The 27,666-nt window shown below is 39.6% G+C and overlaps 1 protein-coding gene across 2 annotated transcripts in view; it reads right to left on the reverse strand.

The window, feature by feature from the left end:
• LOC117303043 (FK506-binding protein 15-like) overlaps nucleotides 1-27,666 on the reverse strand; it is a 62,933-nt gene that overhangs the window by 5,694 nt on the left and 29,573 nt on the right. Inside the window, exons 13-28 of one of the 2 annotated variants that reach the window (XM_033787093.1) lie at nucleotides 26,779-26,989; nucleotides 26,050-26,177; nucleotides 24,040-24,081; nucleotides 21,886-22,140; nucleotides 16,752-16,948; nucleotides 12,302-12,361; nucleotides 11,433-11,535; nucleotides 10,452-10,623; nucleotides 9,249-9,385; nucleotides 8,494-8,577; nucleotides 6,832-6,855; nucleotides 5,612-5,683; nucleotides 5,014-5,166; nucleotides 3,937-4,029; nucleotides 3,158-3,280; nucleotides 2,427-2,534 (exon numbers count right to left, since the gene is read on the reverse strand). In XM_033787093.1, coding sequence (XP_033642984.1) covers nucleotides 2,427-2,534; nucleotides 3,158-3,280; nucleotides 3,937-4,029; nucleotides 5,014-5,166; nucleotides 5,612-5,683; nucleotides 6,832-6,855; nucleotides 8,494-8,577; nucleotides 9,249-9,385; nucleotides 10,452-10,623; nucleotides 11,433-11,535; nucleotides 12,302-12,361; nucleotides 16,752-16,948; nucleotides 21,886-22,140; nucleotides 24,040-24,081; nucleotides 26,050-26,177; nucleotides 26,779-26,989 — 1,962 coding nt within the window. The remainder of the gene's footprint in view (nucleotides 1-2,426; nucleotides 2,535-3,157; nucleotides 3,281-3,936; nucleotides 4,030-5,013; nucleotides 5,167-5,611; nucleotides 5,684-6,831; nucleotides 6,856-8,493; nucleotides 8,578-9,248; nucleotides 9,386-10,451; nucleotides 10,624-11,432; nucleotides 11,536-12,301; nucleotides 12,362-16,751; nucleotides 16,949-21,885; nucleotides 22,141-24,039; nucleotides 24,082-26,049; nucleotides 26,178-26,778; nucleotides 26,990-27,666) is intronic. The other variant, XM_033787094.1, reaches the window with a different exon arrangement.

Below are 27,666 nucleotides of genomic sequence, written 5' to 3' on the forward strand. Positions count from 1 at the left end.
GTGTGGTCTTGATGTTTCGAATATTTTATTCTGAATATAGGCTTACTGTAGACCAGCAGGGTACACTGTTTGAATTGTCAAGACCGCACCAGCTCTTTAAAAAAAAAAAAAAAGAGATTTTACACATGTCTGTATGCACAAGTTTACTATTCTTATCTCACTACTTTTATGTTAGCATTGTTTTTAGAAAGAGTAGTTTGGTACGTTGTATTCTACGTTTAGTAATTTGTGAGTGGCAAATGTAAAAAGCTCCAAGCTGATGTTACTTACTGCCCAAAACAAATTGCTACTCTTCACTCATAATTTATTCAGAAAAATACTCTAACGAAACCGTTATTTTTTATTGCACATAAATTCAGATTGGAAACAGGATTGGCCAGTACAGCGATATTTCAGTTCATGCAACTCTGTTTAGCTCAACTTCAATCTGAAATTACATATTCTATACTGATGAATGATCGCTTTGAGAAGCGAAATAATATGTACAATAATATTTGTATTTTTAAAGCCATTGGATACTTTCGAACAACAGTATTGTCCAAAGGCCCACAGTTTGTGTATCACAACTTATATATAAAATAAGAAAACGTGTGAAAATTTAGGCTCAATCGATCATCGGAGTCGGGAGAAAATAACCATTACCTTCTGTAAACCCTGTAAGTTATTTGTAAATCTGTGAATTTTTTTTTGTTCTGTTCCGAAAGTGTCCAATGGCTTTTTAAGGAAGACAGTTTATAAAGTTTTTCTTTCCCAACAATAGCCCTTTTCATTCTGGATGAATTTGTTTGGTGTTTTCCTAAATGTATGCGGCCCGATTTCTTTATTTTACTACTAATAATGTTAATTTTGACAATACTTTATGTTGCACTTATTATTCTGGAATGATGGCACAAGAAAACAATTCCATTATTGGAATTTGCTCGGTGGGAATACAAGGTATAAGGTTTACACTAGCATCATGGAAGGGCTGTGACAGTTCTTCTAATAAAACTAAGTAACACATTTGAAACAAACTTGCAAGTTTCAATCTGGAATCTCATACCAGTAGGAACAGTTTAAAGAAATATTTATGTCGGAAATGCTGTCAAAGTCACAAAATATAGCGTTTGAAGACCCCTCACCCCGAAAAAATTACTTATTTAGATTGCTGCAATCAAAATAAGCACAAAATCCTTGACATATCACAAACTATTTTGGGGCGTTTGTATTCAAAATGAAACCAAGAAATTCTCAGAGGTTTGTTGGGTTATGTTTGTTGAAAACTATGAAGCATCCACATGGTGCTACTGCAGACCTCTACAAAATAATTAAATTGTTCATTTCAACTCAACTTGTCTTAATTGTTGCAATTCTTTTGCATTCTTCGAGTAAATAAGATTCATACATAAAATGCTAAATATATTTGGATAGATATGTGTTTTCATTATACAACTATTTTACAACTTTCGCCATTATTAACCTTTTACTGTAATTAAAACTCAATTCCCCCAAATTAATATTTTTTGTTGAAAATATAACAACTTCAGTTCATTGATCTCCCTGTGATTTGTTGATGTTGCAGCCCCGGACACCAATCTAAACTAATACAAATGTTTGCCGCCTATTATAATAAAAAGCGGAAAACAATTATAAAGCTACAAACGTTTTTGCCAGCAAAAACAAATTTCCCTATTTTGTCTATGTGTATATAGTTCCCAAATTGTACTTTTAAGACTATAAAAATAGTCTACTGTCATTTTGTGTTGCACAACTATGTTTGGTCTGTGAAACACTTTGCTGCGTATCAAATTCAAAACTCTTTGACTCTCAAAGTTAAAACCCAAGTTGCCTGCAAAGATGGCGTCCATCAAGAACTATCAGTTAAAAACCTCTATAACCACAAATAATTACTATGGTAACTGTAAACGAACCTTATGAAAATATAAAACAACTTGGCAAAACTATGAAACTATAAAAAAAACTTGGAAAAATTTAAAAAGTTGTTTCAGAATCACATTTCTCAATCCTTTTAAAATAGGAACAAACGTTAAGGCAAGTTATAAAGTAAAGATTTGCATGTTATGAAAATGAGAATCTGAAAAAAAGTTAGCATCAAGTTGAAATATTTGTTTAGTCATGGGGCTCTGGAAATGTATAGTGCTATAAACAAAATCAATGTTTATACAATTACAAACTTTTCTGATTAACCAAAAATAAATGTGAAATAATCTTGAAAAGCTTGTGGCAGCATTAAGTAAACAATGTATTCCATCTTGAAAATAATTTGAAAAGTAAAAACTCTACATAATGCGGCCACAAATCCCTTTCCATTCTTCTGGTTAATACAAAAACGACCCCCCTTACAAAAGAAAGGGGGCCATGCAGTGGCCATTGCTTAATAAAAAATTGTTTGCTGTCCATCATTTTCCACATTTGTTGACGCTCACCTTTATTGTGTTCATAATAGTGTTGAGTATTTCGCCTCCCTTGTACGTTCCGCTAAGCTCAAACTCACTTCGCAATGTGTGGTATACACTGTTCATTATCTTTTTGACCTAAAGATAGAAAAAATGACATCAATAACATTTTTAAAATATGTCAGTAATTCTATAGAGTATACAACCTGGCCACCCATACTGCGCTCCAAAGGCTTTTTCATACATAATATGAAGTGTATTGTTAATCTTGTTGGTGATGTGTTGGGATCAGAGTTACAACCTCTTTCCCACTGTAGGTCTGTAGCCAGCCTATGTCCTTCTACACATATTTTCACGGCAATCGTGCCACCAGTGTGTCTGACCTGGTTCCTCCTATCAGAGTTTTTCGAGCATGAAACCAGACTTTCTGCTTCTTCTCACCCATACACTCTTGATCTGCTGAGATGTAGAATAAGGAGCCATTCCAACAACTTTATTCCACATACTACATCTCTTTAGAACTCCCTGCCTGGTTCATGTTTCCCTCCATCCTACAATCTAGACAGTTTCAAGAAGAACATCAATTCCTACCTTCAGCTCCCCCCCGAGTTTTTCCACTTAAAATAATTTTTCTTCTTGTAGCCCCATAACAAGAGTGGCTTTAAGCCTTGGTTGGGGCGAACTTAAAAAAAAAATAAAAAAATATCAACATCTACTCTCGCAGGTGAAAAGAATCAATTATAGAAAAGAGATAGACTCACCTCATCAATGATGTTGCTCTGAGAAGCTGCTCCATCTCTCGTCTCCTTATCTTTAATCATTTCCTTAATGCGTTCCTCATATCGCTCCTTCATGCTGACAGCACCGGAGTGTAGACCATCATACTGTACAAACATAAGATCATTATGGCTATGGGAATTAAAGGCATTGCATGGTGAGGCATCATAACAAAGATCCCAGTAACACGCATCACTGTCGTAGGTCTGCACCTCCAACAAAATGTAGCAATGTTGGACAAGATTTTACAAGGGACCCTGGACACTCCAAAAATTGCTGTCCTTTTTACACAAGGTACATTTTGTAAAATCACACAACCATGCTACAATTTAGCAAGGGACCCTTGCTAAATTGCTCTTGTGTGAAAGGGGCTCAAGAGGAGTTTGCCCCGGTGTTTCCTGGCAGTGGTTGCTGAATGCGCCATAGCACCTTGTAAACCCATTTTAGGTGCTACATAATAGGAGACTTGTAGGACGCTGGGTGGCAGCAGACTTACCAGGTAAAATCCATTGTTCTCAGTCATGTGCGCAGGCTCAGAACTACGTAAACAATGGAAATTTACCTGGTAAGTCTGCTCCCACCTACACTCCAAAGTCTCCCATTGGGTCTCAGAATTGGTACTTCAATAACCTATCTTTCTGAAAAAATGTATATACAAAGCGCCTTGAGTACCTTGTAGGAAGACACGTGCTCTATGTTAGACTTCTGTATTGTTTTTATTATTACTACTGGCTAACCCACAAGACCCAATTTGACCCCTGACCTTTTCTTTCCAGCCACTCATATCGGAGAGTTGTTCTTTCAGTTTTTCTGCTTCTTCCCGGACGTCACCTTGACCCGACCTCAAAGCAATCATCTGACATTTAAACATAAATCAAAATAAACCATCAGTCGTCACAAACTTCAACACCTATGGACAGAGTTTCCTCTTCTGAGATTTTATTGAAAACCTTTTTCTACAAAGAAAATTTGTTACAAAAAACTACCCCAAAGGTTCTTATGTGCCAATGGAAACTAATTTTTTTATGATGCGGACTTATCAACAATTTCTATGCTTTTGAAGAAATGCTCTGAAGTATTTGTCATCATTGTGTACTTGTCATATTTGCGTCACTCATGGATCCGAAACTTTGAACCTCAAAAAGCTGACAAATTGAGAGAATTAGGTCTCAGATGGACACTGGGTTTCCAGAAGAGAGATAATAAATGACCACAAAGACAAGAGCTGGTAACAAGTCAACATAGGCCCTTTTAAAACCTTGGCTTCGGCTTCAGGCTCCGTTTTCTCTTCTGAAGCCCTGAGCGCGTAGGCAAAAGCACTCTCAATTGTCAAAATAACCGCAGGGCAAAGCTAGCCTGAGCCGATTCTAAAGCCAACGCTGTGGATTCGAAAAGGGCCATAGAAACAAAGTTATTCTACTCGGTTATCAGACCCGGCTTTCTGTTCCTAGAACTAGACGGAAAGCTGGGGATTGCTCATTCTCCATAGCTGCCCCTCGCCTATGGAATGAGCTCCCCGCGGGTCTGCGAGAGGCGATTTCGTTGCCTGTATTCAAAAGCCTCCTCAAGACATTTCTGTTTCCCCACCCATTCTAGTTTGTTTGTTTTTCTTTTGTTGTCATAGTCTCATGTAAAGCGCTCTGTTCTCCGTAGAGCGCTATATAAATGCTTCTTCTTCTTCTTCTTATTATTATTACTATCATGTCAGAAGATGGTTCAAATCACGTATCAGTGGAGAAGTCAGTCTAGTACTGACCAGGTCAGGAGATGTTTCAAATCCCTCGTCAGTGGAAAGGACAGCAAACTACTACCATGTCAAATCCCCCATCGGCCCACTTACCTTCTGTTCTGTCTGGGCAAGTTTCTTGGCCAGTATTTCTTTCTCCTCGTGGAGCTCACTGATCATCCTCTCGTGTTTCTCGGTGGACTGGGTGAGAAGCCGTTCCGATCTCTCCCGCCATTGCAGCTCCAGATCACGTTCAACTTGAGCGACCTGAACACAAGAAAAGTTAGTTTTAGTTTATACACAGACTGGCATATGAATATTAATCTGAGTGTGACCAATGAATGACCAATGAATAGGAAAATGAATATTCATACATGTGTCTAACCAATGAATGATCATCGACTAGGGGAAATTAATATTCATATCTGTCAGTAAACAATGCATGACCACCTGACTAGGGAAAATTGTTGTTAATATCTGTAATAACCAATAAATAACCTGTTACTAATGAAAATGAATATTCATTAATGTGTCTAGCCAATGAATTACACTTGACTAGGTAAATGAATATTCATATTTGTCAGTTACCAATTGATGATGCTTGGCTAGGGAAAATTGATATTCATTTCAGTCAGCAGCCAATGAATGACCCCTGACTAGGGGAAATGAATATTCAAATATGTCAGTAGCCAATGGAAAGCATTGAACCCACCTGTTCTGCAGTAACCACATCTTTGGAAGTCTTCTGTAATCTCAGTTTGTTCTGTAGGCTGTTGATTTCCTCCTGTACACAGAATGGGGAAAGAGTCAGGATTCTATACTCAACGTCAATAAGATTGGGGGAACCCAAACATAAATCAAGAGGGGAAAAAATGGTTTGGGTGACTGAGAAAGAAACAGAAAAAAAAGAAACAGAAAATGAGGGAAGGTAGTTAGAGATTATGAAAACAAAGAACAACCAACCACTAAAAACAGACGCCACAGAACGCAGACTCAGTAACTTTACAAAATAAAAAGGGCAAATGACAACTACAAAACATATTCTATACGACATTTCGAGACAGTTATTTGAGTGTTTCTTAACACAAGAAGTGTAGTCGTGCATCATTGACCAACGAAAACAACCACAAACTGAAAACAACCAGGGCGAGAAAACCTTAAACCCAGGACACTTTTCAAGATTTGAGTCTCTTCAAATCACAAAACTTTGCAAAAGAAACCACAACAGAACAGACTCTATTTGACATAAACAAGACAGTCATTTCCGTGTTTCTTGAGACAAGAAGTGTAAGCCATGCATCGTTGACCATCAATACAGTGTATAGAACCAATCACAAACTAAAAACAACCGCAAACTGAAAAGAAAAAAAACCTAAAAACAACCAGAGCGAGAAAACCTCGGACCCAGGACATTTATATAGGTTTGAATCTTTTCAAATCATGTAAATAAGAGTTCACCTAAAAGGTCGACAGTCCTATCTGAGAATTCTGAGAATTCTGAGAATTCTGAGAATTCTGAGAATTCTGAGAATTCTGAGAATTCTGAGAATTCTGAGAATTCTGAGAATTCTGAGAATTCTGAGAATTCTGAGAATTCTGATGCAAACATCGCAACCAAAGACAACCACAAGACAATTTTAGACGACACAGGGTTAGAAAGCAACGCATCTAATTCTACCAGCGAGAGAGCTTCGAGAGTAACAAAGCCAATCGATTAAAACAAACCCTTCAAGACTGCTTGAAAAAAGTTAAAAGGAGGTTAGGAGTAACAAAGGATTTGTTGGAAGGGCAGAACAATATAAGAGTCACACAGATACCTTAAAAATATATATATAAAAATGCAACAGAAAGAAAAAAAGCGGAGCACAGGCTGGGTTTAGGTTTTAAAAACGATGCTGGCTTAAAAACAAACGGCGACACAAGAAATTATACCTTTATTTGAGAAGCAATTGTTTTCTAGGAAAATTAAAAAATAAAGAACAGAAAGTGATGGTGGTTAGCAGGAAAAATTAATTAGCAACAGAAGAAAAAAAAAGATTTTTCTTTTTCTTTAAATATATATTTCATCAGACCAATTACTATTCCAATGATATTCAAAGTTCGGAGATTGGTTTTCAGAAAAGGAAAGTAAGTGAAAACGTAAGAAAAGTTTAACTTTCCAATTAGTTTGTGTTTTGTTTTTCTTTTCAGTCAGGTTCTTTTCCTTTTGAGACCAAGGGCGTGGCAAAGAATGGGGGGTAAAAAAAACAAAACACATTAAAACAGAAGGAAAAGAACCTTTTTTGGTACCTTTTTACGACAAGCAAAAGTTGATATGGGGGAGTAGTCTATGTGCACAGAAGAATGTTATGGGCTCAAACGTAAGTGTGGGGGAAGAAAATGACAGATTTCCTGTGGTGTAATCTATGACTTCCTGTCGGGTAATAGCTAGAGCAAGGGGAGGGGAGGTGAAGGGGGAGGGGGGGCAAGATAAGTGGAAATATAAAGGTTAAGGGCCATGGAAGAGGGATTTCTGCTGCACTTGAAAATTTCTGAAGTTGCTATTTGAAAGTCTATGAAAATGATCTGATAAAGGTTTGAGTTAAACCCGACAACTTCGGTTTCATTTACACAATTGGAGTCGAACAAAAATAAGTAAAAATAAAAAGATTATGGGTCAGGGAAAAGGGCTCCCTACTGCGCTTGAAAATTTCTGAAGTTGTGTTTGAGTTTATAGGATTTGTGGATGGATCCTATTAAATTTCCAGTAGTCCGACAATTTCAGTTTCATCTACACATTTAGAGTCCAACAATCATTTTAAAAAAGAACGTGAGGCATGATATTTGGCCCTTTGGAAAGAAGTAGGAAAATATTATTGAGTATTTGAGTACAGGGGCCGAGCTCTTATAATTAGTCATTAATCTCCATTGCACTGCCATATAAAGGGAAGGTACACGTTTGGTAATTACTCAAAACAAATGTTAACTTAAAAACTGACTTGGTAACGAGCATTGGAGAGCTGTTGATAGTATAAAACATTGTGGGAAACTCCCTCTGAAGTAATGTACTTATTGAGAAAGAGGTGATTTCTCACTAAAATAATAAAATACTTCGAGCTAGAATTCTTTTATTCCTACTATAATCTGAAAGCACACCGATTCGTCCAACAAGGGTGATTTTTCTTTCATCATTTTTTCCCAACTACGACGACCGATTGAGCTCAAATTTTCACAGGTTTGTTATTTTACGCATATGTTGAGATACACCAAGTGAGCAGACTGGTCTTCGGCAATTACCAATAGTGTACCTTCCCTTTAAGTGCAATGGATACTGACATCCTAACCAGGGTTAAGGGGGAGACCTGTACTTTCACAAATAGTATAGATGGTTTCCAACAGACGCCATTTTGACGGGCAAATTGCATTTTGGCTTGCAAGTGCATCAAGCGCTTGAATTATTAACTAATTGGTCGTTCACTAACCAAAGGCTTACATGAGTTTTGTGAAATGTGTGTGATGCTGCACACTGGTCTCATGCAAAACGTATGACTGTATGTTCCAATTTGCCCGTTAAGATGGGGATTAATATGTCATATTTCATGAACAAAGTCCAACCTCATATTGCTTCTTGAGTTCCTCCATCTCCTGATCAAGTCTCTGCTTCTCCATCGTTGCTTTCCTTTTCCTCTCCGAAAAATTCTACAAAGCAAAATCAAAGAGAACACTAATCATTTTGGGGCCAAAGGATTTCAAACTTGGTCGTTTTTTGGAATATAACAAAAACCATGGCGCAAAGTCATAAACAGGAAAATGATTAGAAAAACTGTTACTTAGTAAAAGCACAGTAAAGGAAAATTGTAGAACAAATGGCACTTATTAAAAAACTAATGAACACTTTGAGATGCCCGCGTTTGTGATAATGCGCTGTATAAGAACTGCATATATATTTATTGTTACTATTAAGTATTAATTTGCTCTTAAACGACACCGATGAGTAATTAAAACTTTTCCTCAGAGCTTTCCCAAATCCTGCAGAAAAAAAATCCCTGCACATCTTGGCCGAGCGGTTTAGTTCACCGGACACTAGCTCTGGTGTTGTCAGCAGCAGAGAGTAGGTTCGAATCCTGATCATGACACGTGTGCCCTTGAGCAAGGCACTTAACCATAATTGCGAAAAGTTGGGACGGTAGTGCATTCGGCTCAACCAATCAGGCTCCTAGTAGATGATACCCATGCATACATCTTGTGAAGGGGGTAACCCTGTTTCAGAGCGGCGTGCCCCTATGGTGACAGTTGATCTATGTCCACAGCCCACCTTGGCTGGAATTTGAACCACAATTTATGAAGTGACTTGTGAGGTTTTGACTGACCTTATCAATGGTGTCTTTTTCCATCTTGGCATCGGTGAGTTCCTCTTCCATGACAACGAGACGGTTGCTCAACTGTTTCTTCTCCTGCTTCTCATCTTTAAGATTCCGCGATAACTCTGTGATCTTCCAGTCGGATTCTACCAAGATAAAAAAACCACATGCAACCACAAGATTGTAGGTTCGAATCCCAAAAGCTAACCACTGATTTCACATTGGCTAGAATAAGTATTGTCGTCTAGTTACTGAAGCACAAATTCTTAAATTGTGCTGTTCATAACCGTAGATGTTAAACCAATGTTTGTATGAGAGAGATTGGCTGTTGCCAGCTTGGCATCAAAATCCCCTTGTAGGAATTCCCTTGGTGGGAAGATAATCTTTATATATATATTTGGTTCGCGGTAACACCATGTGTGTATCTACTTGCAAGGTAGAATTTGTTCTTAGAGAACAAGTTTTGGTATTATTATTATTATTATTAACTGTCTTGCTCTATTCTACTACCGCCGGAGTAGATTGTTCGGGTGTTCGGGAGACTTCTCAAATCTAAAAAATTTAACTCGGGCGGAAAGTATAGAAAATTGGTTGGGACTACTACAGCAGCTTATAGGATGGTAATTAACTGCACGACTGCGGAGTCAGTTCTTGAATTGGTCTCAAAGTTTAAACTAGCTTGCTCAAGTCATTGTCAGGAGACTGAAGAGATAATAGAGAACGTGGGCTTATTTATAGGGGCTTCAGAGGCTTCACTGATATACACTAAACAAAAATTAAAAAATACCTTTTTTTAGTGGGTTCGAATCCCACCCGAGTAACATGCCTGTGATATTTTTTCACAGGACTCGGGAAAGTACTGAGTATACAGTGCTAACACACATCGGTGTATGGGTAAAAACCAAAATTAATATTCTTTATTCCCGATGCAAATTATCATCTCTTATATCGTTCTGGTACCCGCTGCCAAAACATAGGATTCGAACTGCCTCTAGCTACCGGGCAACCTCGGTAGTCTAGTTGGTAAGACACTGCTCTAGAATTGCAAGGGTCGTGGGTTCGAATCCCACCCGAGTAACATTCCTGTGATATTTTTCACAGGACTCGGGGAAAGTACTGAGTATACAGTGCTGACACACATCGGTGTATGGGTAAAAAAAAAAAATTAATATTCTTTATCCCCGATGCAAATTATCATCTATTAAAAAATACCTTGTTGTTTTGCTCTCATGGCCTCCATCTCCGACAGATGTTCTTGGTTGGTGTTCATCCCGGTGTTGAGTTGCGTCTTCAGCTGCATCTCTCGTTGCTGTACAGCTGTTAACTCCAACTGTAGAGAACTTATCTTAGCCGTAGCATTACTGTAATCTGTCGCCAACTGAACCTGGTAATAGAATATAGAACACAGCTTGAATAACTCTGGCAAAAAGAAAGTCACGTGCAACCAACTTTTGCAGGCAACTTGGAGGCAACCAACTGCAGTGCATGGTGCAGGGCCACTTTGGCAACAGGTGAGTCATTTGTCAAACAATGTCTTTTGAAGTGTTGTGGCCGAGCAGTTAAGAGCACCGTATTCAAACTCTGGTGTTTCTGATCAGCAGAGTGTGGGTTCGAATCCCCAACCGTGACACTTGTGTCCATAAGCAAGACACATAACCTTCGGATGGGACGTAAAACCGTTGGTCCCATGTGTTGTGTAACGCATGTAAAAGAACCCAGTGCACTTATCGAGCAGTTGCACCTTGTAAACCCTTATAAGGTGCAAAATAGTTGGGTCTCAGAACCCATCACTGCAATTACCAATCTTTCTGTAAGTTCGTATATACCCAGCGCCTTGAGCACCTTGTTTGGAAGATACGTGCGCTATACAAGACTTTAATAGTGTTAACATTATCCCAAAGAATAATATATGAAGTGATTCAGATGGCAGAGCGCCGGCACATTAAACCTGAGGTTGTTGGTTCAAGTCCCACTCTTGACAACTATTCTTTAATCAACCCTAAACTACATATAGTCATAGTCAAAATCATTGGAAAGGGAGGTTTCACTGAAATATCGCACAGTCTTAAAGAGGGAGGCCGACAATATAGGCCCGAATAGCTCAGTTGGTAGAGCGCCTGCACGTTAATCCCGAGGTCATCACTCCATCAAATTTGTCTTAGGTCAACCCCTAAAACAATGTTAAAGAGTTACCTTTTCTTGTTCCAGTTCTAAGACCCTTGCTTGAGATTGAACTGTGGTTTGTTTGAATGAGTCATTCCTTTTCTCCATTAACGTGTTGCTTTGCTCCACAAACCTTCAAAATCACAACAAAATAATGACAGACATAAATAATTTCCCAAATACATGGAGTAGTGGTGTATTGATATATTGGCTTGGTTTGCAGCAAAATAAAAAATTATCCATTCCTGTAAATATGAATACAGTGGAAGTTAATTTAAAAAAAAAAAGTTTAAATGCAGCATTGATTCTTTTTACCACCTTATTTTCCTTCATAAATATATGGCATAATCTTATGCGTTTTTTTCAATTGTGATATCTTTGATTCTTTCAACTTCCTCTGTGTTTATTGCCGGAAATATCTCAAACTCAAAGTTTTATACAAATACAGACCCCCTTGCATATGTTATCACAACCTTACAGTGCCCTCAAAGAGGTCAGTGAAAGACCATTCATTGGCTAAGAGTTATGCGAGTCGCGAACACACAGGTGCGCTACCACTGTTCGACCTTAACGATGGTGGCCCATGCAAAGGGGGTCTACTGATGCAAATCAAACCAATATATTCAAAGTTTTGTCCAACTCAAGAAATTCATGCACATTGCATATACATTCCAGGTGCAGTTGATGCTAAAAAATCATGGCAATTCATTCACTAAGAATCACCTTAGCTGAACTAATAGCGATCATACCCCGCGCATGTCCACTTTTGATGTCACGCTTTGCCATAGGTTTCCATGAAACACAGACAGCGCCCTCTTGTGGTGGGTCGTTACGATGCATATGACCAATGCAGACAGGCAATATTTCAGGCATCAAACAGAACCCAAATAAATAACTACCGTAGTCCATCAAGCCATATGTCACAAACGTCATCGTCTGCAAACTCATTTTTCCGTGGGCTGAAAGGGAATTTAAGCGTCTGGTCAAAGAGAATACAGAAATGCAGAAATACAGAAAATGTGAAAAACAGATTCAACAAAATAAAAGGAGGAATATTAGTTGAAGGGAACGGCAACAAGACAAAGACAAAAATGAAATCAAAGAGAATGATACCAAAGGACTTCAAGCAAGTTGTCAGAAAAGTAGGTCGCTGTGTCAGTGAAAAAAAAGCCCCAGAGGTATTGATGTTGAATGTTCAGACAGTAGGAGCGTTGACTGTATACCAGGTAGATGCATTCTTCGCATGATATCATACATGGCATATTTTATCCATCATTCCAAACCATATTATTATATGGCCCGACAGTAGTGGTTTATTGACAATTTAGTCACGAGTTCGGTGAGCATGAAACACCTGTAACTGTCCCATCAAGTCACAAGCCACAGACGGCAGTGCATGACACACTCACTCCGAGTGAGAGATAGGGTTGGGACTCGTCCTAAGTCCTAAGATTAATCTTAAATTAGGAAAAGTTTTGTGAAATCGACGGCTGGACGTTCTAAAATTGAGAGTAAATACTGTGATAAGAAGACTACAGGACCCAATTTCATGGCTCTGCTTACCGCCGAATTCTGCGCTTACAATCACGATTCCCCGCTTACGTGCAAGCGCCAAATTTCTGCGCTAGCCTTGTAAGCGTAGAATGCCTAATAAAGTGGAGTACGCACGCGCAGAAGCCAAAATTCGCCGCTAGCCCGTGAAATACGCTTGCCGTAAGCACAGAATTCTCTGCTTCCGTAAGCCCCGATTCTGTGCTTACAGCAAACAGAGCCATGAAATTGGGCCCATGTGATTTTTACACTTGGGCGTTATCCGGCTACGGCTATTGCTAAGGGTGTTGCTGAGGACGTATTATACTTCAACGCATGATAACGCGGAATTCTAGCTGTAGCCGTAGCTGTAGCTGCCAATTCGGACATGACCCCGAGACTGCAAGGCTGGATTGTGCTAAGCTAGTTTGTGTGCTTAAGCAGCTCTATAAAATTGGGCCCTGGTGTCTGTGCAACGATGACAGATTCAATTTCCTACTATAAACACCAACATCTGGTCTTTGGATTATGAGAGGGGGGCTGGGGGTCACGGCAGGGTGGATCTTACGGAAGACAGAAAGGAAACAAAGTTTGTGCCCAGTCTCATGGACTTGCTTACAGCAGAGTTTGACTTTTTTTCAGTCACAAACACATTCTCTGCTTTTACAGGTTATGCACTCAAAAATCTGCACTAGCTGTGTAAACTAAGCCTGAATAGTAATGTGAAATACGCCCAAGGTTGCGAACCTTCCTCGCTAACCTGTGAAACGCGCAGTGAAACATGCTACAACGCATTAAATGTGATATTTGTCTACTAGCGCAAGTGCTCATTTTTCTAATTGGATAAGTGTGCGCTGTACCAAAAGACTAGAGAGAGAAAGCAAGAGAGATGCAACATGCAGGGAAAGAGGGAATCAGGTTTGGCAAGCAGGGAGGTCAGAGGTGGGGGTGGGAGGGTATTAGTAAAGGTCAACATACAAATCTCAGAAGAAAAAATTTGACAAATGTGAGTCATCAGATCCTTTCAGGTATGTCTGAGTGAGTCAGTATAGCCGCTTTTGAAGTTATGATAATGAGGGATGACTGTAGTCTTCTGTCAAGCTGTTTGTTTACACTGCACTGTGAAACTTGACACAACTACATACTAGAAACGCCTTGACACAAGACTACTCGAGGGATGACTGTAGTCTTCTTTCCAGCTATTTTTGTGTCCTTTGTTTACACTTCACTGTGAAACTAGACAAAACAACATACTAGAAACACCTTGACACAAGACTACCCAAGGGATGACTGTAGTCTTCTTTCAAGCTATTTTTGTGTCCTTCATTTACACTGCACTGTGAAACTTGACAAAACTACATACTAGAAATGCCTTGACACAAGACTACCCAAGGGATGACTGTAGTCTTCTTTCAAGCTATTTTTGTGTCCTTCATTTACACTGCACTGTGAAACTTGACAAAACAATATTCTAGAAACACCTTGACACAAGACTACCCGAGGGATGACTGTAGTCTTATTCAAGCTATTTGATTGCATTTTGTTTACACTGAACTGTGAATTTTGATACAACTACATACTAGAAATGCCTTGACACAAGACTAGCTGAGGAATGACTGTAGTCTTCTTTCAAGCTATTTGTTCGCACTTTGTTTACACTGTACTGTGAAACTTGACACAACTACATGTTAGAAACACCTTGACACAATACTACCATGCTCATGCAACAAAGATCATGGGTCTCCCATCAAATACATGCACTGATTTTAATGCAGTCAAAAGAATCAATACAAAATGCTTATAACAGCTCCATATGCTATACAAAGATGTTGACATAAGGACACAAAAAACATACTGCACTGATTGGCATGCCAACTCTTTCCCGAGTCGTGCAACTGAAACATAGCGAGATAAGACCTAAAAATATTATTTTTTTCCAACATAAAGAAAGTGAGTTTCTCTAGAAAACTGTGTGAGATGATGGCATAGAATGGTCTGTAAAAGCAGTAATTCACAGAAAATAAGGTACGCCAATCCTTATACTATCAACAGCTCTTCGATGCTCATTACAAAATAAGTTTTTATGCTAACATGTATATTTTGAGTAATTACCAAACTTTTCCAGCCGTTGATTTCACCAACTTCTTCCTTGCTTAGGATTAATATTAGGACTTAAGTTAAGTTTAGGGTCGAGTTAAGATCCGTAACCATAGACGTAAGGGCACATTGAACCCATCCTAAGTTAGGACGAGTTGATCCTAGCGTTTCGTGAGATCAGTTGCAGTGCTCTTCAGAGCAAACTTGGTGTCTGGAGTCAAATCAGTGTCATGCACAGGCCAAGCGTACGATGCATGCACACGCAATCACACGTCAAGGCAACCTACTTTTTGACAAAGCTGTGATCATTATTCACTGTCTTGCTAACATTGTTGTGTCTGGGGAGGTGGAGGCAAGTTAAAAACAGCAGCCACGAGGATTAATTGAAGCAAACCAAAGCAAAGTGTTTAGTGCTGAATGGAAGCCGGTTTATTTTAAATGTGTAAATGAAAACCAGTTGGGATGAGTGGTGGACGTTGATGATAGGGATGAAATGCAAAGTGTAGAGGTTTAAGTTAGCGGGAATTGCAAAAAAAACGAAATAAAAGAAATGCCAACGGAAAATAATAATAATGAATTAACTTCATTTTCCTACAAAACCCCAGTGGCTTTGTACAAAACAAACATTTTGGTTTCCCTCTCGCCAGTGAACATCATGCATTCCAGGGGAACCCACTTGGTCCCTATGAGCCCTGGTTCCACATTGAACCCTACACCACAACTTCATCCAATGTACCCCAGGCTGCATCTCATCTAAAATGAACTCTTTACCTCATTAAATACACTGGACACTTTTAGTAATTGTCAAAGACCAGTCTTCTCACTTGGTGTATATCAACATATGCATAAAAAAACAAACCTGTGAAAATTTAAGCTCGATTGGTCATCGAAGTTGCGAGATAACTATGAAAGAAAAAGCACCCTCGCCACACGAAGTTGTGTGCTTTTAAATGCTTGATTTCAAGACCTCAAATTCTAAACTTGAGGTCTCAAAATCAAAATGGTGGAAAATTACTTCTTTCTCGGAAACTATGTCACTTCAGAGGGAGCTGTTTCTCACAATGTTTTATACCATCAACCTCTCCCCAGGTTTTATGCTGATGATTATTTTGAGTAATTACCAATAGTGTCCACTGCCTTTACATACACTCCCTACATCCCATTATGAACTCATTGGTTCACCCAATGAACCCCTTATATCCAAAATAAAACCCCCTATAACAATAAATTATCATACTCCCGAAATCCCAAATTAACCACCACAAACCTAACGAGCCTCTGTACCCCACATGAACCCCCTAAATTCAAAATTGACCACCTTGGATCCAATGTACTCCCTAAATACCAAATGAACTCCATAAATCTTAATAGGAGACTTTCAAACGCTAGGTGGCAGCAGACTTACTGGGTAAACTTCCATTGTTTACGTAGTTCTGAACATGCGCATAATTCTGAAAACAATGGATTAACCCGGTTAGTCTACTGCCCTCTATCGTCCCAGAAAGTCTCCCATTGAACTCTCCTAAATAAACTCCTTAAATCCCAAATGAACCCCTTAATAAAAAATGGGCCTCCAAGCTCTAACATGAACCTCACCACGAACCCAAGACCCCTAGACCCCTAGACCTGGGGGTCTAGGGGTCTAGGGGGTCTAGGGGGTCTAGGGGGGGGGGGGTCTAGGGGTCTTTGGGTGGGGCAGGTCTACCTGATTCTTCAACCTACATTTGATTCCTCTGGATGAGCTCAGCAATCTTGTCATTCTGCGTCTCGATCTTGCTTCCTTTCTCCAGGACCTCCTTCTTGAGTCGCTCGTTCTCCTGAACGATGCGGGAGATGTTCTGCATCAGGATGTTAGCTTCTAGGTTGGGTACGTTGGACGGGACGGACGCCCCCGTTGTCTGGAAGTTTAGCTTCTCCACCTGAAGGAAAAAAACCAAACAAATTTAAATAGTTCTGGTCAACAGCATTTCTTCAAAGGTACTGCAGCCGATTTCCCAAAACGCTAGGATTAATCCTATGTCGAGTTTGAACGAGTACCTAGTCCCAATCTGTCATGTAAGGTTGACATGTTACAGTGAAAGACTGGAACTCCTCCAAAGTCCTAAGATAAGTCCTAGGTAACGAAAGGTTGAAATCGACGGCTGGAAACGTTTGGTAATTTGTCCAAGACCAGTATTCTCACTTGGTGTATCCCAACATATGCATAAAATAACAAACCTGTGAAAGTTTGGGCTAAATTAGTCTCTTGTAACCTCGGTGACCATCAATCAATGCACATCTGTACCACTTGGTCATTTTGTCGCTTAGTGGGCGTCTTTGATACCTTGGACGAAGCTTGGTTAACAGATCTGGAATGAAATCGACCGGGTTCCTTGCAGTAAAAGCAGCTGCAAACTGTTTTCACTGAATCCTTCAAGTTGATTCGCAGATAGCCGTAAATGATTGGGTCAATGGAAGCTGTCGTAACCTCAACAAGTCCTGCAATTGACCTCAGTAGCAGACGTTCGTCTGGTAGTGCACAATACAAAGCAAGACAAACTATTCTGGCGGCCTTGCTCACAAACATAGCAAAGGAAGTTTTACCCAACTTGATCAAAACTCTTCGCTGAAGGGTTGACGATCCCAGGGGATGCCTCAAAAGTCTTGTAAAAATGCACAAGTACAAGATGAGGTGAACAGTAAGAAACAAAGATGATTCAAATAGGGAAGCAGGAACGAATACAATGTGAATTAATGTCCCTTCTTCATAAGTAAAATGTTCATATAGCCTCAGCAGTCCCCAAGACAATACAGCCAAGATCCAGCTTCCTGCACAGATTGCCGCTAAACGGAACTTCTTTTTGAAAAACGAGGAGTATTTTTTGGCTACAAATGTGGCTAGAAGTTGCTCAATGGCAAGGAATAATGAAAACAGGTCAGAGGCAACGTAATATGTAATAACCAATTTCGGAGTCTCGACGACATTCGCCTTGATCGGGTCATTCCGGTTTATTACTATGAGAACTAGAGCTAGAGTCAGGACGTAGAGACAGGCCGCAGCAAGGTTACATAAGATGACGTTGAAGGGAGTCTGCAGGGACTTGATGCGTGCCACAATACAGATAAAGATACCGTTTATTAGAAGACCAATTATGCTGATCACAAGGATGAGAGTGTGTAACGCAAAATCTCGATCTGAGAGTCCCATAATCCTTGTTCGAGTTGATGTCCTGGGTGTGTTTTTAGTACTTTAGTGGCGGCACTGCATCAAGATGAAAAATATTAGGCTTTTGGAGGAGTGTTCACTTGACGCTCTTTGTAGACTTCTAATTGAGTAGTGATAGAACCAACATTTAGGAGTTGCTGAGCTCATGCATAGGATGTATACACTTCAATTAGGGCAACATAAATCCTCTATTGATGCAAGCACTGGTGCATGTCTGAGAGAAAACCATTACAAAACCTCAAATTAGGATTTTGTAATTAATATCAGAACTAGAAATTAATTTCCTAAATGTCAGCGGACACATTTGATTCATAATTGGGCATTTATTTTCAAAGAGTATATTTCCCCTGGGGAAGACACTTTACCAGTGATGTCGTTCTGCCTGTCCAAGTTTTACAATCACATTACTTGCAAGTGCAGTGGTTTGTTTTAAATTGAAATTACTTTGGTAACTGAAACAACAAAGTTGATGCACAAAGCAAAACGATGATGTACCATTGATTTCCAACGTTGAATGGATCAACGAACATGCAATCATTATTAAAATACTAGCTTCAAAAAAGATATATATAGATAACAAAGAGAAGTCCAATTTTAAATGTTCACGGAGGTTCTAAATGAATGTAGGTGAAAGGTGATAATACACAGGGATTGAGCTAGGCTAGAGGCTTCTCTCTGGTGTTATTTCTCTCTTAAGTGTGACGTCGGATGTTCAGGCTAAGACAGATGGCACCTAATCTTCAAAGTACAAAATGCTGGAGAGATTAAAGGTGGAATTTATAACATTCCACTGTTGACAGACACTGATCGCTGTCATCCATTCGACAACACCATCGCAGTTAAGCTTTACTTTAATGTTTCCTACACCACTAATTGATGTAATGTCAGCTTCCTTCATAGTGAAATTCAGCCTGGTAACCAGCAACCTTTACACAGGGGATCGTGATGTAGTGAAACAGAAACTAGATTCCGGAAGATAGCCTGGATTAGGTTCCACATCACTGAGATCTATTCACCCAGATATATGTTACAGGCTACCTACCTAACCTGCTCATCAGATATCTGGTACCCTGTAGTCTTTCCGTAGGATGATACAGATACACCCAGCCAGTCGGGCTCCTGGCACAAGGTGTCACTAGACTCAAGCTGTGATTGGTTGGAATCACCTGTTGACATTGGGTTCTGTCTTGTGCAAGACCATTAAAGTGGATCAGTACAAAAATCGGTGACAGAATAAATGGTGAAGCAATCAGTTATCCCTTCGCAGAAGATTTCAATTAAACTTTTAATCCAAGTACTATCATTTGCAGATGTCTCAGTAGTAGACTAGCCAACCTCCAGCCTGACTCGCTCTCAAACCCCCACCAGGTTTTTCTGAGGAAGGACCATCGAAGCGTCTCACAGCTGTGACATAACAAGTAATCTTAGCTGGTACTGATCCACTTTGTATACAACCTACTCTTGAGTATCAGACAGCTACAAAACTACATTCTACCTGTATGGTCACCATAGCTGGCACAGTGCAAAACATGTGCCCGTCCGGCACTCCGGAATGCGATTGGAGTTTCTCATTATTAGCCATGTTGGAAGTCATCTTCGTCAGTGGTTTTCTTCGTTGGCTGGGTCCCATTTAGGAATCCCCGACATAAATAAAAGAAACAATCCCACCACAGTTTTTACAGCAAGTATCATGTAAACATCAAAAACTATGAGTGTACGCCCGGGTAGCCTAGGTCACTGTTGCCAGACTTAATCTTTGAGTATGTCCCACTCGGAAGTAGCCTTGCCAACCCCAAGTCTGACTCTCTCTCAAGTCTCCACAAGTTTTTTCTGTTGAGGAAGGACGGACCAATGAAACGTCTCTCTCTGCTGTACATGCAGGGGCTTTTAGTCATAGACGTCAAGGGCATCCAACTTTTTAGCCCCTCTCGCTTCTTTTCCCCGCTGATTTCCTGCCATTAATTTATGCCGAGCTTTAGAAGATTTGGGGGCTGGGACTTGGTTTTGAGTCAAGGGTGTTAGCAGTTGCCTTCAGATTGGTGAATCATTCTTGACGAGAGGGCAAATGGATTTCTTTCAAAGATTGTTTGTTTTTATTTTTGAAACAGCTGTTGATGTGTTTCAAAGTGTAGAATCATTTAATAGAAACAATTTGGTACATCTGTTTGCCGATCTTTAGGAAAGGGTCGTTCCTTTAGCCTGAACCCATCCAAGGATTCTTTTTTTTTTTCTCCAATGTTTTGTTGAATAACAGTCATTTAAAGAACTAAATATATATTCCAAAATGGGCAGTGACATCCATGATGTTAGTGGCAAAGTGTTAACAATACTCCACTCTGGCCAGTGGTACAGTGGGCATACCAAGCCCTGTCAATATGTTAGGCAGTCAATGTTTATCAGGCACTGTGTGTAATGTTACACATGTACGCTTTGCCTTTAAGACGGCAGCTGACATTATTTAAGACAGTGAGTCATACCATCAAAGCCTTGGAGTTCAGAGTTAGAGTCGGGAGGTCTGTTGCCCTAGACGACCAACCTCATTTTAAAGAGAAGAAAACAACTGGGGACTTTTGCCTCATATATTCAATGGATGATGGGGCGGGACTGAATGAAAGCAGGTCATGATCATTGCGTTTGGAGGGATTTCCTCAATTACCAACCCTCGAACTGTTGAGGTTAAAGGGACACACTTAAAGGAAGGGAAGTTTTGAGTTCAACCTTCTCATTTAAATGTAGGGTCATCGTTTCAAATTTGGCGAGATAATGCAAAAATATCAACAAGACTTAATAAAATTCACATGTGAAAATTACAGATGAAAACAGTATCTTCTTGTTAAAAAAAACGGAACAAAACTGTCATGATAGAAACATCAATTCCATCCATGTTTAGCGAGTGAACAGCAGATACCAACCACAGCATTCGCGAATGGACACCAATCCTCAGATCTGAATCATTTCATGCATGGATGCTTACTGACATTACCATCTTGACATTGTATATTTGGTTTGCGGTAACACCATGTGTGTCTCTACTTGCCAGGTAGAGTTGTTCTTAGAGAACTGTCTTGCTTTATTCTACTGCCGCAGAGTAGATAATTGGAGGTTCAGGAGACTTCTCAGTTCTGAAAAGAACTGTCCTGCTTTTCAACTATTACCAGGGCGGATGGTATAGAAAATAGACTGGACTACTACTTTAGCTTATAGGATCGTAATTAACTGTACTGTCACAGAGTCAGTTCTGAATTGATCTCAACGTTTCGACTAGCTTGCTCTGGTCATCGTCAGGAGACATTACCATCTTCATAGGGAGCTGCTTAAAAGCGAAGACCAGTTTTCTCGTTGGATGTACACCAAAATATGCAAGAGAATAAATGAATGAAAAAATACCATGGTTGCCCTAATTTGTGTGCTTTCAGATGCCTTCAAAAAGGCTTCAATGTTCAGGCCTGAAGTCTTTAATTATTGAAGTGAGAAATTACCGATTTCTCAAAAATATGTTACTTCAAAGGAAGTCGTTTCTCACAATTTTTTATACTATCAACAACTTTCCATTGCTCTGTACCAAGTAACTTTTTATGCTTACAATTATTTTTGAGTAATTACCAGTAGTGTCCGTTGCCTTTAAGTCTGTGAGAATAATACAAATCTTACCCTATTTGCTAAGGTGTCGATCTTCCCTGACACCACATCCACAACGAGCTTGAGATCCGTGTGGTGTTGTCTTGACTCCGATAGCAGCAACGGCAACTCGGATATAACCGGCTGTATGAGGGCCTGGCTAGTGACTGGGTATCGGGCACCACCAAATTGCTGCTGTTGCTGGAGATTCTGCTGCGCTGCGACTGCTGCTGCAGCCTGTTGCTGGAGTAGGATGTTGGGATCGGCTGGCTGCTGCTGGTATTGCTGCTGTTGAATAGATCAGATAATAGTCATATTATTAAAGACAGATAGGGAGCGAATGATATCTGTAGCTGTCTCAAGGAACAACCGTCGATGTTACCAAACTGTTACTTACTAAGACTTAATCTTAGGACTTAGTACGAGTTAAATTCCGTCAACATAGACGTTTAGGACACATTGGACCCATCCTTAGTAAGGCGAGTTACTCGCTCTAACTCGAGATAAGATTAATCCTGGCGTTTCGTGAAATCGGCTGCTGGGCTCAATTTCACAAAAAGCTAAGATTGATCTTAAGTGGAAAATCAATCTTAATTGCTAAGCAAAGCGTAATAGACCTTTTCGCAAATACAATTGCGCAAGCGCAGACTGTTGAATGAGGTGCATTGTGGGATAGATTTGGATCAAATTTGATCACCAGCTAGACCACAGTGCACCTAATTCCAAGCTTTATGCGCGCGCCTCAGTATTTGCGAAAAGGTCTATGTCATAATATAAATCACCATGTCAATGATAACTCATCTTAAGATAAATCTTAGTGCTCTGTGAAATATAGCCCAGGGCCCAACTCCATTGCACTGCTCAAGCAGAACGTATGGCTTAACAGTTTCCAGCTTAGCAAAAACCTGCAAGACACCAGTAATTTTTTTACATGTTACCTGGCTTTTTGGCTGGTAAGCTTCTTCTGGTAAGCAAATTAATGCTGTGCTAAACTACTCTTTGTGCTAAAGCAGCTATATTAAATTGCAGCCAGGGCCATATTACATGGCATTGCTTACAACACAATACAAGCCTACAGTAAGATCCAATATCGAAAGAGTGCCTTTGAACAACTTTGGTTGATTTTGGCGCTATATAAATTCCCTCGGATTGATTGATTGATTAAAGAATTAGGATTGTTTAAAATAAAAATACCAACATAATAGTGTACAGGTATCAATCCACGTCAAGTCTCATAATGTAATGTTTTTAGTTTGAATTTTTAAAGAGGTAAGGATGGGTTGAGTGTGTTAACACACAGCAAGCAGTTACTGATGATGGTTAAAAGGTGAAATGAAAACAGCAACTAAATATACTTTTCTGTTTCAATCAGTATGCTCTGATCGTCTTTAGGAGAATGCAGACGAACAGAGAATTCTACTGAAGACGACAAGAGCCACCGATTGAAATGTTGAGTCGTTAACCACCGGTTCTTTTTAAACCAACACTACTCAAAAGAGATTTACACACCGCAAACTTCTCTTAGTTATACTTCCACCATGCAGAGTTTCAAACCCTGCGTAAACTAAAATTACTTATCCATGTATACTGAGAGTAGGTCTGGCACCATCAAATTTATTTAACATTTAGTGCTTTAATTAGTAAGGAAGTTATAAATTAAGGAAAGATAACCGAGGATAGCGTTGGCAGGGACCACAACAAAAAGCATTGAGCAGGAAAGAGTTAAATTGAAAGTGCTGTGAACGGAAATGTTCGTTCTTGGATATTGGAAGAGTAGTTTCATTTCGGTCCTCGGAATGTCAAAGAGTGCATAACTAGGCGAGAAAGCATAGATTTGTGCAAAGAAAGCACAAGTTCATCATCATCATCATAATTTTGATCCATCAGGGGAGTAGTAGAGCCGCAAGTTGGAGGTAAGTATTACAAGAATCTAACTTTACTATTCTATTTTCTGACCCAACAATTTCTAGCTTTGTGAAATTGCGCACTGATTGTTGTATAAAAACAGGGCCATTGAATTTTAAGACAATTCTAACGGGTTGGTTGTATGGTGCCTTTATTGAAAACTAGAAGATTGAAATGAATGTACTCTTCCAAACAACAATGCTGTAAATCTACGACACATTTTGACAAATGGAAAAACACACGTGTAAGAATAACAACATGTAGAGGTGGTTACCACAGTACCTGGAATGGATATTGCTGTGTCGTCCCATGGAAGGTCGTAGACTGTCAATGCAAAGCAGAGGGATGGCAGACAAAACAAATCAAAAATGGGTGTAAGGCGCAGGTGTAAAGCACGGGGTTAGGAATAACGGAGCTTGGGTAGCACATGGTTTGAAACAAACAAACAAACAGACAGACAGACAGACGTGCTTAAAGGATCACGTTGCCTTGGATCTGTCGAGTTGGTCTTTGGAAAGCGTTTGTAACCGTATGTTTTTGACTCCCATAAACGGCCGACCTTGTTAGTTTGCAAAGTAAAAGGAAAACCATGCAATTTCGAGTCAAATTTGTGTGGATTGTTGTATTTTACTTTTGAAACATCTTTCCAACCATATGCATTTACAAACGCTTTTTATAGACCAACTCGTCCGATCTAAGGCAACGTGTTCCTTTAATAGAGCAACATTGTGGGCTTTCCTAAGGTGTTGTCCTATGATAACTTTTTTGTTTGTTTTTCTCCATAATAAAAATATTCTGAGGCTAAGCCCACAATGTAAATTTCTTTTATTAAACAAAAAACTTCACACAATGTAGCTTTCGTTTGCTCGGTTCGACAGACAACAGACAGACAGACAGAGACACATCTATGGTAGGAACAAACTTCACACCATGTAGCTTTCGTTTGCTCGCTTCGACAGACAACAGACAGACAGACAGACAGAGACAAATTTATGGTAGGAACAAACTTTTCAAAATGTGTGCTCATGAATGGAGTGGTTTTTTTTGTGAATGACAACAAATGCTGATAATTGATATATCAAATTGATTGATTGTAATAATAATAATAATAATAATAATAGTAACCAAGTTTTATAAAGAACAATTATCCACCAAGGTGCTCAGGGCACTATTACAATAAATAAATAAAAAACAAAGATAAATAAAACTTTTTTTTTTGAAGGAGTGAATAGCAATGGAGGTACACATGTAAGTCGGTAAATCAAGGGTTGATCAAGTACAACAGGATCAATACCATTAGTGATCAGGTACCTTAATTATTGGTCAGGAAATGAAAAAATAGAATTAGCTGTTGCAAACAACTTACCAACCAAATGGACCGAGAGTATAAATGCAAAAAAGAGTTAATGGCCTGACGTTTCGACCCTAGCAGAGTCTTTCTCGAAGGCTAAATGACAACACAACAAACATGAACAGGTAACTTAGTGAAACATAGGTATTCATGTATTTCCACTTCACTGCTTATGTTTCACTTAGTTACCTGTTCATGTTTGTTGTGTTGTCATTTAGCCTTCGGGAAAGACTCTGCTAGGGTCAAAACGTCAGGCCATTAACTATTTTTTGCATTAATTATTGGTTAATACCAAAATGACCAACAGCTGTAGCTGAAGGTATCACTTACATGTAACAATGATAACAAGATAATTACATACATGTACAAAAATACAAACATACAAATACTGCAAGACCAAGAAGTAAAGAGTATAACAGGATAGATCAGGTATAACATAATATATCAACTGTATAGTTTCCCCATAACACTACGATCAATACTTCCATTGTATTTCCAAATACACACTGGGTATGACATCTTATCACAAGCTTATATAGTGCCCTCACTCACTGAGATCAAGAGAGGGCGCCCAATTGGCTGACAGTCGTATTGCAGGTTAACATGCACAAGTTTGTTCGTGGACTGACTTAGCTATAGCGGCATACGCAAACTGCGATTGCTGTGGTAGTAGAAACTTGTTACGTATGTATGCCCCGCGCACGACTCTCAATGATAGGTCTTCATTTAACCTTAGAGAGGGCGCTGTTTACCCCATGTGACATCACATGCAAGGAACCTATGGGGCAGATTTCCAGGGTCTATACACAAAATTGTCCTCACGATAAAGTAAATGGTTTAATCAACCTTTTTGAAGCTCAGAGCATATGGTGCATCTAGTGATGTTAGGAAAATGCAATAAAACAAGCTCAAGATCAACCTCGACCCCAAAATATTCTTACTTGGAATGCTTGTTGCTGTCCCATTCCCTGCATGCCCATGGTTTGTTGCTGCACCTGGGGTTGAGTCTGGAAGGGCTGCTGTTGGGGCTGCATCTGAGGCTGGTAGACGGCCACCGTGTGTGTCAAGCCTATGGGGGTTAGAAGAGGTAGATACTAGACTAAATACCAACAAACTCTGTGAAGTTCATTGACTAAAACATAGATTGATTTTGCACTTTAAAATGTTTTTTTTTTTTTTTTTTTGGTAATGGTCAAAGACCAGTCTTCTCACTTGGTGTATCTCAACATGTGCATAAAAAACAAACCTGTGAAAATTTGAGCTCAATTGGTCATCAACCTCTCTCCATTACTCATTACTAAGTATTGGTTTTATGCTAATAATTATTTTGAGTACTTACCAATAGAGTGTCCACTGCTTTTAAGCACACTTTCAAATGTGAACATCTGAAACCATTGATTACAGATATTTCAATTCTTGCAGGCATGACACTTGGTCCTTGAAAAAAGGTAGGACCATTTTACCAAGTACAAGGTTTGGGATAGATATACGCACAGCATGGCTTGAAAACACTTTTCAGGCAACTTATTCAGGATTCTTCTGGTTTTCCCAAGAGCTAATAATTCAGAAGCCAGACCAAGGCCCATTGTGGGCACAACCTTCTGAAATCTGTTTGTGTTTTGTCGTACCGTGAGAAGATATTTCAGACTGCTAAAGTTCCTACAACCTACCCTGTGAGGCTTGCGGGATACCAGCTGTGTTGTTCTGCATAGGCATCTGCATACCAGGCTGTTGCTGCATCATCGGGTCACCAGCCATCGGCAACTGCTGGTCAGGCTTAGCGCTGGTAGCCGGCGGCTTGCGTGCCGTCTTGATGGGTTTACTGCGTGGATGTGGGTGTGCCGGAAGGGACGGATAACCCGTGTCTGAGGCACTATTCTCCTGTAACGATTTCATTTCCAGATTTGATTACCACAGGAACAACTTCACGAATACAATACCTCCAAGACACTTATGTTCCAAAACAATGTCCCTTCTTGTCACTTCCACCCGTCACAAAATCTTACGGAGCCCGGTCTTTCCAAAGTAGCTGCAGCTGAACTGTGAATTGGCAAACCTAGTTGTTCTTCAGTTGGTATTTCTTTCCTGTTGTTATCTATGTCCTATCCAGCGCATAGGAACTAAGCAGTGATATGCGCTGAACAAATGCGGTTCAATATCATTACCACCTACTATGTACCAGTTGTGATTGCCGCTATAGTCTCACTCCGAATGACATAACGGATTTAAAAGTGTCTGACCATTGCAGCTGTGTTGTGAAAACTATTTCAAGTAAACTTGGCTCCGATATCACTAGACTTCCCTGAATGAAGATATCGCGCTAAATATAGCATGATAAAACTTTGTTTACACATTTCAAGTTCACTCTAAATGTGACCTTTTTTTTGCAAGTGGCCTGTTTTTTTTTTTTTGTAATTAAGTTTGTATGAATGAATCACCAATGGGAACATATAATTACATTATTTTGTGACTGCCTAATCTTATTGACACTATCTCAAGGGGTAAATTGTTATCGACTGCCCTTTGGATCTCGTTCAGAGTGTATCGGGCCCTCAGTT

The sequence above is a fragment of the Asterias rubens genome, chromosome 19 (assembly GCF_902459465.1).
Source record: "Asterias rubens chromosome 19, eAstRub1.3, whole genome shotgun sequence".
Classification (NCBI taxonomy): Eukaryota; Metazoa; Echinodermata; class Asteroidea; order Forcipulatida; family Asteriidae; genus Asterias; species Asterias rubens.